The sequence below is a fragment of the Microcebus murinus genome, chromosome 6 (assembly GCF_040939455.1).
Source record: "Microcebus murinus isolate Inina chromosome 6, M.murinus_Inina_mat1.0, whole genome shotgun sequence".
NCBI classification, from domain to species: domain Eukaryota; kingdom Metazoa; phylum Chordata; class Mammalia; order Primates; family Cheirogaleidae; genus Microcebus; species Microcebus murinus.
Window position 1 is genome coordinate 27,717,644 of NC_134109.1, and position 12,988 is coordinate 27,730,631.

At 39.3% G+C, this 12,988-nt stretch overlaps 1 protein-coding gene and 1 non-coding gene across 4 annotated transcripts in view; both read right to left on the bottom strand.

Moving 5' to 3' along the window:
• The window catches only part of BBOF1 (basal body orientation factor 1), a 46,859-nt gene that overhangs the window by 5,072 nt on the left and 28,799 nt on the right, over positions 1–12,988 (bottom strand). For 2 of the 3 annotated variants that reach the window (XM_012741822.3, XM_012741814.3), the window contains exons 7-11: positions 10,635–10,779; positions 8,063–8,556; positions 4,807–4,908; positions 1,077–1,151; positions 795–909 (exon numbers count right to left, since the gene is read on the bottom strand). In XM_012741822.3, the coding sequence (XP_012597276.1) occupies positions 804–909; positions 1,077–1,151; positions 4,807–4,908; positions 8,063–8,556; positions 10,635–10,779 (922 nt within the window). In that variant the 3' untranslated portion in view covers positions 795–803. Of the gene's footprint in view, positions 1–794; positions 910–1,076; positions 1,152–4,806; positions 4,909–5,978; positions 6,064–8,062; positions 8,557–10,634; positions 10,780–12,988 lie in introns of those variants that run through there. The other variant, XM_076003867.1, reaches the window with a different exon arrangement.
• On the bottom strand, positions 5,389–5,523 carry LOC142871758 (small nucleolar RNA SNORA16B/SNORA16A family). The gene has a single exon (XR_012919953.1). It is a non-coding gene; the product is annotated as a small nucleolar RNA SNORA16B/SNORA16A family (small nucleolar RNA).

Sequence of the window (12,988 nt, forward strand, 5' to 3'; positions counted from 1 at the left end):
AAAAAAATACCGACTGGCTGAGTGGTGGCTCATGCCTATAATCCTAACATTTTGGAAGGCAAAGGCAGGAGCATCGCTTCAGGCCAGGAGTCTGAGGTTGCAGTGACCTATGCTTGCATCACTGCACTGGAGCCCAGGCAACAGAGTGAGACCCTATCTCAAAACAAAACAAACCCTAACTAATCAGAATTATGTTGCTCTAGTTAGAATCAATTCACTTAGCCAGCTACTTGCTCAGATTTTCTTATTTCTTAGATGGAAAAAAATCAGTTATATTCATGCTATGGCAGCTAAAAAATTCACTATTTTATTTTCTTTTTGCTCTGATGTGGCCTCATTATAAATTTCTCAGATTCTACATTTTGCTAATTGATTATAAATAATAAATTGTAAGTAAAAAACTCTAAAAAGGAAAAGCATGGCTTTTTTTTTTTAATGATGCCATACTTCCTTATAATGCCTTTGTCCCCTAGATTGTAGTGATTCTCAGCTTCCCACCTATGTCCGCAGCCAAGACTTACAAGGTCATTATATTTACTCTTACATAAAAGATAGTACACATTTTGGCTAGGGTGCTTATTTCAAAAGGCAATCTATAGGTTTTCCATTAAGTATAATATGCCTTCAGTATGGATATTTTTATAAAAATTTCCACAATCTCATATTAGTGCTTTCTATTACTCATTCCATGATCCCTGAGGGCTCTTAGCTAGCAGAGAAAAGAACTGTGATTTGGGTAGAAAGCTGCATGGGGAAGGGTAACAGTTATGTACAGTGTTTGGTTACATACTTACTATGTCAGACTACTGTGATTCTTTTGGAATACCGGGTAGCACCATTTCACCAGAAAAGCCTGATATTGGAACCTGCTGGGTGATGAAGGTTTCATCTTGAAGCTTACTTTCCTCCCTGCAATAATGATAAAATAGGGCTGTCAACAACTATACACACATGAAACTTGGTTCAGAATAACAGACTTGTCTTATTACTCTCACTCAACTCTAGCACATCTAAGATGCACTCAAGAACCACTGTGACGAGGCTCATGTTTATTACTTTAGCAAGAAAGATCTTACCCAAATTCCTTTGTTTCTCCACTGCCAGTAACAACATAGTCTGGAACTGAAGGCCTACAACTCTGGCTGTATTTCCTGTGGTAGGTAAAAGTCAACAAAATGAGGTAGTGTCTCCTCATGTCTTCATATATCAACTACACTTTTATTTACAGACAGGGTCTTGCTCTGTCACCTACACTCGAGTACAGTGGTGTGGTCATAGCTCACTGCAGCCTTGAACTCCTGGACTCAAGCCATTCTCCTGCCTCAGCCTTCCAAGTAGCTGGGATTACAGGTGCACGCCATCACACCCAGCTAATTTTTAAAATGTTTTTGTAGAGACAGGCTATATTGTCCAGGCTGGTCTTGAACTCCGGGCCTCAAACGGTTCTCCTGCAACAGCCTCCCAAAGTGCTGGCAATACAGGTATGAGCCACCACACCAGGCTTCAACTACACTTTTAAAGTGTTACGTGAAATGCTTCCCTTGGATGGGCTTTTTATTTTCAAAATGAGCTTTTATAAACATAGATGTGATAAAATGTTAGGCAAGTTAATATATTAAAGTTGAGACGTGTTGAACTCAAGAAACAGAAATATATGTATGGAGATGATCATGATGATGACACACAACAGCTATTAATGGTGAAAGGCAAGGTTGAACCAGGGTACTTGCCTTGGTAAGCCTTTTATCATCTAGTTTCTCCCCAGTCTGAACTTTCTCATTTAATCTCATCTTCATATCAACATTTCACCATTCTATTCCTTATTTTTCCTTTATCCAATTCTGGCATGAAATTCCAACAGGCTTAGACATGATTCTATTGTGGTTCAAGTTCATTGCTCTGGTGCGAACTATCTCACTCAAAATTCCTTTGTTTCTCCAGTATTGAAAACAACATAGTATGGAACTAGAGGCCTAGAACTCTGGCTATGTGTCCTGGGGTATGGAAATGTCAACTCACAATGAAACATTCAGTACCTGTAGTCTGGAGTCTACCTCCACCTCTTTTATAAAATCCTCCACTTTTCATTTAGCCTGTAATTCTTTAATCTCTTCCCTTTGGTTGTATTCTGCTTTGTTCTACTCTTCCCTAATTGTGGATATTCCTCAAGGTTCTAGCCTCAACTCTACTTTTCTACCTTCATCTACTCTCCTAGACTCAACTACCAGTTTTCACTAAATATGTTCAAATCTTCCTCCCTAAATGCTCATCTGTACTCCAGTCAATATTTGCAAATGCCTTACAGGTATTTTTCACTTCAATATGCAGCCATCATCTCCAGTTCAATAATGAAAATACCACTTTCTATTTCTTCTGCCTAACATGTTTTTCTTTGGTTTTTTTTACCTTTTTCAGTTCATGCTTTTACTTCCTCAGAAACTTTCCTGATATCCTTGATTAGATCAAATTCCCCTAATCAAGGCTTTCATACAACTATATAATTCCTCTAAGCCTATGTCATAGTTGTACTTTTATGTTTATTTTTATGATCTGAATAACATTTTTTCTCCCCATGTAAACCATAAACTCCCTGTAATTAGGCATGATGTCTGTATTTTTTTACTTTTTATCTTTTTTAGAGATAAGGTCTCTGTCATCCAGGCTGGAGTGCAGTGGCCCAATCATAGCTCAAATTCCTACAACCTCAAATTCCTGGGCTCAAGCGATCCTGCCACCTTGGCTTCCTAAAATGCTGAGATTGCGGCATAAGCCACCACGCCTGACCATTCTTTCATTTCTTAAGCTAGAAACTTAAACATTTACTTTTCCTTATTCCTCTTTTCCTTATTCCTTTTGTCCTTTATCACCAAGTCTTGTTTATCTTTTCCCTCCCCTTTTTTTTCCGGACTGCTCCTATCTTGCTGAAACCATTCACCAATGCATGCCCAGTAGTGCAGTAGCCTCTACTGTTCCCCAACTCTATTTTTGTCCATCATGCATGTCACTCTGTTAAGTTAATGTCAACTTTGAGAACACTGCCCTTAACCTGTGCACCCTCCTTCCAGTGAAAGACCATGAGAATACAGCTTACGAATACAGTTGTGTTTGTATTCCTTCAAGGCAGAGAAGAAATTTAGGGCATAAAGTACTCCAGAATCTACAATAGCATAACTCCAGGCTTTTCTGTGTGGTTTTTAAGGCTCATCATAATTTCATCTATAGATTAAACCTTATTTCTAATTACTCTCTCATATCACCAAATTTCCTCAAGCCAGGCAGTTTTTCCTCAATGTTCTGTAAACACCCCACATCCACTTCTACCCCTGGGCTTTTGCTTAAGCTGTCTACTAAGCCACTTGCCTAATGTGCTTTCTCTTCTCTCTACTATTCCATTATCCCACAAGGCACCCCACAGTGTCATACTCTTTCAGGAATGTCTTCCCTGACTACTCTAGCCATTGACAATTGTCTAAAATCCTATTATACTTTACTGTACCACCTATTTTTTTTCCTTGTTATGTTTGGTTTTGTTTGAGCAACTAGATTGTAAGCTCTCTGAGTTCAAGGGCAGTATCTCTTCATTCTTTTGAATCTCTGATAGTAGCTAATATAGTGCCAAACACGTATCAAGCAATTATTAAATTTTAGCCTAATTATTGTTCAATACCAGGGTTTAGTGTCATAAATAAAACAAAATGGATAAAGTGAGTAAAATTAATCATTAAAAGGGATTATTTGGGGTTGGGCACAGTGGCTCACACCTTTAATCCTACTACTTTGGAAAGTTGAGGCAGGAAGATTGCTTGAGTCCAGGTGTTCAAGACCAGCCTGAGTAAGAGAGACACCATCTCTACGAAAAATAGAAAAATTAGCCAGCTGTGGTGGGACATGCCTATCGTCTCAGCTACTCCGGAGGCTGATGCTAGAGGATCATTTGAGCCCAGGATTTTGGGCTGCAGTGAGCTATGAAGATGCTACTGCACTCTAGCCCAGAGGGGAGAGAGAGAGAGACACACCCTGTCTCAAGAAAACAAAAAAATGAATTTAGAATATCTATGGATTTCTGTTTTCCTTTCTAGGTCTCTTTCTTGTATTAGAGAGTCCCTAGATTAATAAAACATCATTTACTGAGGCTGGGCACAGTGGCTCATGCCTGTAATCGTAGCACTCTGGGAGGCTGAGGTGGGTGGATCATTCAAGGTCAGGAGTTCGAGACCAACCTGAGCAAGAGCGAGACCCCGTCCGTCTCTACTAAAAATACAAAGGAATTAATTGGCCAACTAAAATATATATAGAAAAAATTAGCCAGGCATGGTGGCACATGCCTGCAGTCCTAGCTACTCTGGAGGCTAAGGCAGGAGGATTACTTGAGCCCAGGAGTTAGAGTTGCTGTGAGCTAGGTTGACGCCATGGCACTCTAGCCCAGGCAACAGAGTGAGATTCTGTCTCAAAATAAAAACATCATTTACTTATCTTTGCAGACCAATAATATCTTAGCAGTTATGCTTCTTTTCAGTTGCCACTTATTCAGCTAACCAGTGTGTAACTTCTTAATAAGCATTACCTTAAACATCTAAGATTAATCTTTTCTCTCTCTCCTTTAATTCCAATTCATCTTTCATTCTCATGCTCATCCATTTATCTCCCATTCTTTATCTCTGGGAGTTGCAGTAGCTAAGCAGTAGGGCCTTTTTATTTTTTCTGGTCTTTTCCCATTCCTTTAATTCTAAGTAAGAATAATTTCATTGTTCTAATGTAATTTCTACATTTGATAATAACTTGATATTTCACTGCAGAAATAGTTACCTAGGAACAAAACCATTCATTTTTGCAAAGAGCAATCTCAAGACTTTCTCCTTCTGCTCCCAGGTCAAATCTCCAATATCCACATTTCCTTGAATATCTGTCCTGAAGAATTTCAATGAAAAAGCATGAAAAGGAAAAATATGGTCAAAGTAAGCTTCTAATCTTTTAAAAAAAATGTAAAATATGTAAACATAATACAAATTCCATACCATAACTGAATATTATATAACAATTACAAAGGAAATTGTGTCCATTACAAAATCATAAAGTCGAAAAGGATATCAATATACTAGCCAATCCAAAATGTTATGTAGTCATTAAGGTGAAAATGACAAAAACTACAACATAAAAAAATTTGTGGTCAAACATTAAGCAAATAAACAAAATGGAAAGGTGTAAAGTTAACATTATATGTACAGATACAGCACAAAGACTAAGGGAACAAGGAAAAAGAATTGTTTGGTGAGGTTGTTGATAGGTGTTTTTCTTTTAACTTTTCTTTTTTTGTTACAATGAAACTGTATTTTCCCAAAATGTTTGTTTTATTTTGTTTTGTTTTTATTTTTGACCCTGAGAAATTGATTTGATATATTCCTAAAATGTTACAGATCTTTTACAGCAAACAGATTGGCAAACATCGAGGAAAACTGTCACTCTGGGCTTCTTTTTGATAACATTTCTTTTTTATATTAAATAGTACATTTCATATGTACTATGAAAACAGAGGAACAGAAAGTAAATTTAGAAAACAACATAAGCAGCCTGCAGGGAGGCCCACAGGTGGGGCCCAAAGTAGGGCTGGCCATAAACTATTTGAGCACAACCTTGGACCTGACAGAGAAAGAGAAAAAAAAAAGAGAAAAATAACATGTAACTTATCTAGTCTATTTTCTTACCTTCAAATAAGGCTGAAGGTAAGCTTTTCAGGCAGATCTTTATATATACTATAACTTCCCAGAGGATTCATGGTCTACTTGCCATTTACTAAAGCTAACATGGAGTGTTGATGTTGTATATTGTAAAACATATTTTGGACATAGGTCAATTGGGTTAGTTTTGTTTAAAGTTCAGGTTTTGTGTTATGATTACCACATACTTCAATTGTCCTTTCCCAATCTACCACTTAAATAAATGATGTGATATTTAAACCATCATTTCTGCCTTGCTGATAAAGGCAATAGGACACTCAGATTAAGGTGATAAGTTGGCCAGTAGCAAAAATGTCACACAGAAGGCAGAGCAGGAAGAGTCCAGTTTCTGCAATAACAATGTAGATAGAGAACTATTTTATTTAACTTTAGAAAATGTATAATACTTAATATACAGTAGACAAAAGGATGTAAAGGAAACTGCCTTTATGTGTGGTAGGTACTCAACTTACTTGACTTATTAAATAAAAAGGAGGAAATTCTAGGAAATCTCTTGGTAATAGAAATGGTATTACAGACTTCTAAAATGGCAAGAAGGTAAAAAATTATAGTATGGGCATTTTTGAAGAATCTTATCTCAAAAATTTTCAAGGGCTACTCAGCCTCCCCAACAGCTATGTGATTCAAAAGAACTTAGAAATTAGTCTCTTAAAAATAATTTAAAGCATCTCACTGCATGATCTCAGAAAAAAAAATAATTTAAAGCAGAAAACACATACGGAAGCACTCTTTTTTTTTTTTTTTTTGAGACAGAATCTTGCTTTGTTGCCCAGGCTAGAGTGAGTGCCAGAGTCAGCCGAGCTCATAGCAACCTCAAACTCCTGGGTTTAAGCAATACTCCTGCCTCAGCCTCCCAAGTTGCTGGGACTACAGGCATGTACCACCATGCCCGGCTAATTTTTTTCTATATGTTTTTTTAGTTGGCCAATTAATTTCTTTCTATTTATAGTAGAGACAGGTCTCGCTCTTGCTCAGGCTGGTTTCAAACTCCTGACCTCAAGCAATCCACCCACCTCAGCCTCCCAGAATGCTAGGATTACAGGCATGAATCACCGTGCCCAGCCCTGAGGAAGCACTCTTAATAAAATGTTACACACACAGAAGTGTGGAGTCCTTTTAAGTTTCTTTAGTTAGGGCCTTTGAAGAACCTAACTGCATTGGAATATGAAATAATTTTTTTCAGAATAATCTTCAAAGTGGACTGTAATTTAATCCACAGTTTATAAGGGCAACAATTGCTCTAAGAAACAAAAGTGTTAACAGAAAACAAAATTAATTATTGTATACAGTCTGCAACTATCTCAAATATTCTGCTACTTTATTATAGTAGCAGTAGATCTCTAAAATTTTGTATAATTTGCGGGGACTTTTGGTTAATGCAGTCACGGGGGCACTACTGAATGTCCTCCAATCCGTGGGACAGTTCTGCACAACAAAGAATTGTTACAAAGAGTTGTTACGTTGATTTTTTTAAATTATATGGTTAGATATTATTACCTATGAATTTTATCTCAAGATAGTAAATGGAACAGTACAAAATACTTCTGAAAGTATGCTTATCAAAAATGTTTAACCTGAATCTATTTTGTTATTTTTTTCTTTTTGCTTACCATTTAGCATATCATCAAACTAAATCTAATCAAACCTTTATAATTAATTTCCAATTTACAGGATGTAAGATAAAGAAACAAGTTAAGGGCAGGCACGGTGGCTCAGGCCTGTAATCCTAACACTCTGGAAAGCTGAGGCGGGAGGATCATTTGAGCTCAGGAGTTCGAGTCCAATGTAAGTAAGAGCGAGACCTGTCTCTACTAAAAAAATAGAAAGAAATTAGCTGGACAACTAAAAATATATATAGAAAAAATTAGCGGGGCATGGTGCCACATGCCTGTAGTTCTAGCTACTTGGGAGGCAGAGGCAGAAGGATCACTTGAGCCCAGGAGTTTGAGGTTGCTGTGAGCTAGGCTAACACCACAGCACTCTAGCCTGGGCCACAGAGTGAGACGCCCCCTCCCCCCAAAAAAGAAAACACAAGTTAAAATATATTACAGTGACATCTTCCGGGATTGACTAGACAAGTCTCTATCAAGAGAAAAAGGGAGGCACCCACTAAGATACATACTAAGCCACTATGCTAAGCATAGGATGGATTACAAATATGAGTCAGTCCGTTCCTGGCCTCAAGTAACTTACTGAGCAATCTATTCAATTAAATCCAATAGATTAATTATTCAACATTATTAAACTAAATTTTCCAGAGTTCTTATTTTTATAAAGGGCAGAAAAATAGCAGCACAAAAGATAACATATTAAAATATTACTAGTACCATTTCTCAGCCTCCATAAGATCCTGATTCACACTATTGGTACTGTGCTCTCTACCATCAAATGTTCTGATTGGGGGATATTCGGTTTTTCCTGCACATGCTGCTCTCATTTTTAAATTGAAAGCCGCTTGTGCTATCTGCTTATAATGCTTCCTGCTAACCAGGATCTGCTGTTTCACTTGGTGCAGAGCATCTAAAAAGAATCTTTCCACTTCTGTTCTCTCATCCAGTATGTTCTTGGCCAACTTCTTCATTCGATTTATTTCCTTGTCCTTCAGCTGAAGAAGATGCTGCAGCTTATCAATTTCTACCCGACCTGCTTGATTCTCTATTGTTGCCTGTTGCTGCAGTTTTAAAACTTCAGTCTCAAACTCTCTGGTCATGCAATTCAGAGCAGTCTCCAAGCTTACCACCTTCTTCTGAAGGATTTGGATTTGTGATCTCTGCTGGGTAAGTTGTATAATCTTTTCCTTAACCAACAGGTCATTGATCTCCTTAAAACAGAAAGATGAGAGAGGTGAGAGATTTTTTTCTTTAATCACTCCAGAACGTAGAAGTTCCTCACTAATCTATTATTTCATATGACTTGAGTTTGCTGATAGGCTGAGAAGGTGATACTTTGCTATTCTGTGTACAGAAAATAACAAACATCCTAGGGTCCTTACCTGGACTAGTGAAGGAAATCCACTAATTTTGCTAATTAAGAAACTTTCCTGTCTAGGCGTGGTGGCTCATGCCTGTAATCCTAGCACCCTGGGAGGCTGAGGCGGGCAGATTTCTCAAGCTCAGGAGTTCAAAACCAGCCTGAACAAGAGCGAGACCCTGTCTCTACTGAAAATAGAAACAAATTAATTGGCCAACTAAAAATATATAGAAAAAATTAGCTGGGCATGGTGGTGCATGCCTGTAGTCCCAGCTACTGGGGAGGCTGAGGCAGAAGGATTGCTTGAGCCCAGGAGTTTGAGGTTGCTGTGAGCTAGGCTGACACCACAGCACTCTAGTCCGAGGAAACAGAGTGAGACTCTGTCTCAAACAAACAAAAAAAAAAGAAACTTTCCTTCCTCTCAAATTTGGAAAGGTTAAATATTTTATATTATCAAAATCAGTAAAACATTAACAACTATATACAGGAAACTGTGGCAGTGTCCTAGTTCCCTATCCCAATACCCATTTTCCCTTTCCTTTTTTGTAATAAAACCCCAGTTTTATTCAGAAAGGCAGTAAGCCCAGCTAAAAATTCCCAGCCTCCCATGAAGTTCAGCATAGCTGTTTTCTGGTTAATAAGATGGAAGTGGAAATGTGTATAATACTTTCAGGAAGACCTCTAAAGGGAGAAGCAAGGCCAGGTGCAGTGGCTCACACCTGTAATCCCAGCACTCTGGGAGGCCAAGATGGAAGGATTGCTCAAGCTCAGGAGTTCAAGACCAGCCCTGAGCAAGAGCAGCAAGAAAAAGACCCCGTCTCTACAAAAAATAGAAAAAATTAGCTTGGCATGGTGGTGTGCACCTGTAGTCTCAGCTACTTGGGAGTCTGAGGCAGGAGGATCCCTTGAGCCCAGGAGTTTGAGGTTGCAGAGAGTTGTGATGACACCTCTGCACTGTGGCCAGGATAACAGCAAGGCTCTGTCTTCAGAAATAAATGAATGAATGAATAAATAAATGAATAAAATAAAGGGAGAAGCACATGTTTTCCTTGTCTTCCTTCCTGCTGTTTATGGAGTGATAGTTACAGCACCATCAGCCACCTTGGGCCATGAAGTGAATTTGAGGACATAAGGTACATGTTGCAGAACAGAGTTAAGGAAACTGAGTGTCTGCTGACTTTGTGGCACTACTATTCCTGCTCTGGATTGTTTACCTTCAGACTTCCTTTAGGTGAAACAATAAACCCTGTGTGGTGACGGCATTGATGTCAGGTCTGTTATTCACAGCTAAACCTATTCTTTTTTTTTTTTTTTTTTTTTTTTTTTTTTGAGACATAGTCTCACTTTGTTGCCCAGGCTAGAGTGAGTGTCGTGGCATCAGCCTAGCTCACAGCAACCTCAAACTCCTGGGTTCAAGCAATCCTACTGCCTCAGCCTCCTGAGTAGCTGGGACTACAGGCATGTGCCACCATACCTGGCTAATTTTTTTCTATATATATTAATTGGCCAATTAATTTGTTTTTATTTATAGTAGAGACGGGGTCTCGCTCTTGCTCAGGCTGGTTTCAAACTCCTGACCTTGAGAAATCCACCCGCCTAGGCCTCGCAGAGTGCTAGGATTACAGGCGTGAGCCACTGCGCCCGTCCTAAACCTATTCTTAAGTGATTCAGGGATCAACTACAAGCAAAGAAAAGTGAATTATTCTAAAGTAGTAGAGAGAAAAAGTCTAATTTATGTTTCTGATATATTCTTTTTAAAGTCAAGTATAATGCTTCTTATAAGTCTTTTCAGATAAGGAAAGTGTGTCATCCAGACAGAAGGAAAATGGTCCTATCACCCTTATATATCATTATTGTAACCAATTCTTGGTATTTACCAACCCAATCCTTTAAAAAAAGTTAGGAAACAAAGTCTAAATGAGAAGGAACCTTTTGTTGTAAAAGGACAGTATGACTCTCTTGCAACTTCTGAGAGTTTTTTAGTAGAACATCAGCTTCCTTCAGGTGATATGCAAGAGCCTTCTGGAGAGAAATATTCTCTTTAAAAACATTTCTTCCGGCATTGTTCAATTGCCTGAAATAGATAGATATAAGGTCCCAAAATATAGGTCTAAGTTTTAGATATTATCAAATTAGAACAATGATTGCTTTACCCCCCCTCCAACATTAATAATAATGACCACCACTTATTTAGCTTATGGTAGGTACTCAATAATTAGGTGGGGGTGGAACACAGTGCCTCGTGCCTGTAATCCTAGTACTTTGGAAGGCTGGGGTGGGAGGATCACTTGAGCTCAGGAGTTTAAGACCAACCTGAGCAAAACAGCAAGACCTTGTCTCTGAAAAAAAATTTTTTAATTAGCCAGGTGTGGTGGCACACACCTCTAGCCCCAGATACTCAGGAGGCTGAGGCAGGAGGATTGCTTGAGTCCAGGAATTCAAGGTTACAGTGAGCTATGGTTGGGCCATTGTACCCCAGCTTGGGCAAGAGAGTGAGGCCCTGTCTCTTAAAAAAAAAAAATTAGGCCCAGCGAGGTGGCTCACACCTGTAATCCTAGCACTCTGGGAGGCCGAGGCGAGCGGATTGCTCGAGGTCAGGAGTTCGAAACCAGCCTGAGAAAGAGCGAGACCCCATCTCTACTATAAATAGAAATTAATTGGACAACTAATATATATAGAAAAATTAGCCGCGCATGGTGGCGCATGCCTGTAGTCCCAGCTACTCGGGAAGCAGAAGCAAGAGGATTGCTTGAACCCAGGAGTTTGAGGTTACTGTGAGCGAGGCTTACGCCACAGCACTCACTCTAGCCTGGGCAACAAAGCGAGACTCTGTCTCAAAAAATAAAAAAATAAAGGTCAGCCGGGCACGGTGGCTCACGCCTGTAATCCTAGCACTCTGGGAGGCCGAGGCGGGCGGATTGTTCAAGGTCGGGAGTTTGAAACCAGCCTGAGCGAGACCCCGTCTCTACTAAAAATAGAAAGAAATTAATTGACCAACTAAAAGTATATATACAAAAAAAAAAAATAGCCGGGCATGGTGGTGCATGCCTGTAGTCCCAGCTACTCGGGAGGCTGAGGCAGGAGGATCGCTTGAGCCCAGGAGTTTGAGGTTGCTGTGAGCTAGGCTGACACCACGGCACTCACTCTAGCCTGGGCAACAAAAGTGAGACTCTGTCTCAAAAAAAAAAAAAAAAAGACAAAAAATAAAGGTCAGTACAGAATCAGCTGCTGCAACACAAGTTGGAGAATGCAAAAAAGTCTCCTAAAGACAAGAAGGGGGAAAAAAGCCATTTCCAAGAGCTGAGTGATGTAAGGTAATAAAGTCATGGAGCTAAAGAGTACCTTGTAAGTGTAAAGGGTCACAGAAATGAAAGAGATACTTGAATTGATCAAAAGAACCCTGGTGCTAGACATGGCTCAGCCACAAAGTAGTTGTGTATCTGTGGACAAGTTTCAAAGACTCCCTGGCCCTCTGCTTTCCTGTCTGTTAAATGAGAGGATGGAGTATAGTTGAGTCCCAACATTTAATGGGCCTGTTGCTGGCATTAATTCCCTCTGGGTCGATGAGGGAATGACAATCAACCATTTTTTAAGCCATATTGTAACACAGGGAATGGCCTGGAAAAGGGTAAAAGTGTTTTACAAGCTGTCTCTTTAAAACCTCCCCAATTCTTTTTGCAAATTAAAGCCTGCATCCCTGCTGAGACTAGTAATCAGAGGGGCAAGGGAGTGTCCTTTGTTTCCTTGTACCACAGGAAATGGCTCAAGGGAATTGTCCAGGCAGAGATCATAAGATTGTCTTCCCTGGAGATGGGCTCTATCAGGACTGTCAACCATAGTTAAACAGCAGGAGCCCCAAGCTGAAAATCCCCCTTTAAAAGCTCTGTGTGTTTCAGCTTATAGATAGGACATTGGTACCTTAAGACAGAAGTTTGCCAGCCTCCTCATTTGCCAGCAAATTAATAAACCTCCCCTTCCTTCTCAAACCAGTGTCCTCATTCTTCTGATGTGGCCTTGGGGGCAAGTGCCAAACTTCTGGTAACAGTATAGTAAATGTATTGCTCTAGATGTTGGGATTTCAGTTGAATTCTTTTGGGATTTCAGTTGAATTCATGATAAAATAATAGCATCCTTTATTGTGCCCTTACTAGGTTATTACCTGTTACACCATATTACCTCATTTTAATTTTTGCTGACCTGCACTTTATACATGAAGTCACAAGGGTCCAGGACATTAAAACTCATCCAAAGTTACCTCATGTTATATTATTTTCTTACTAAAG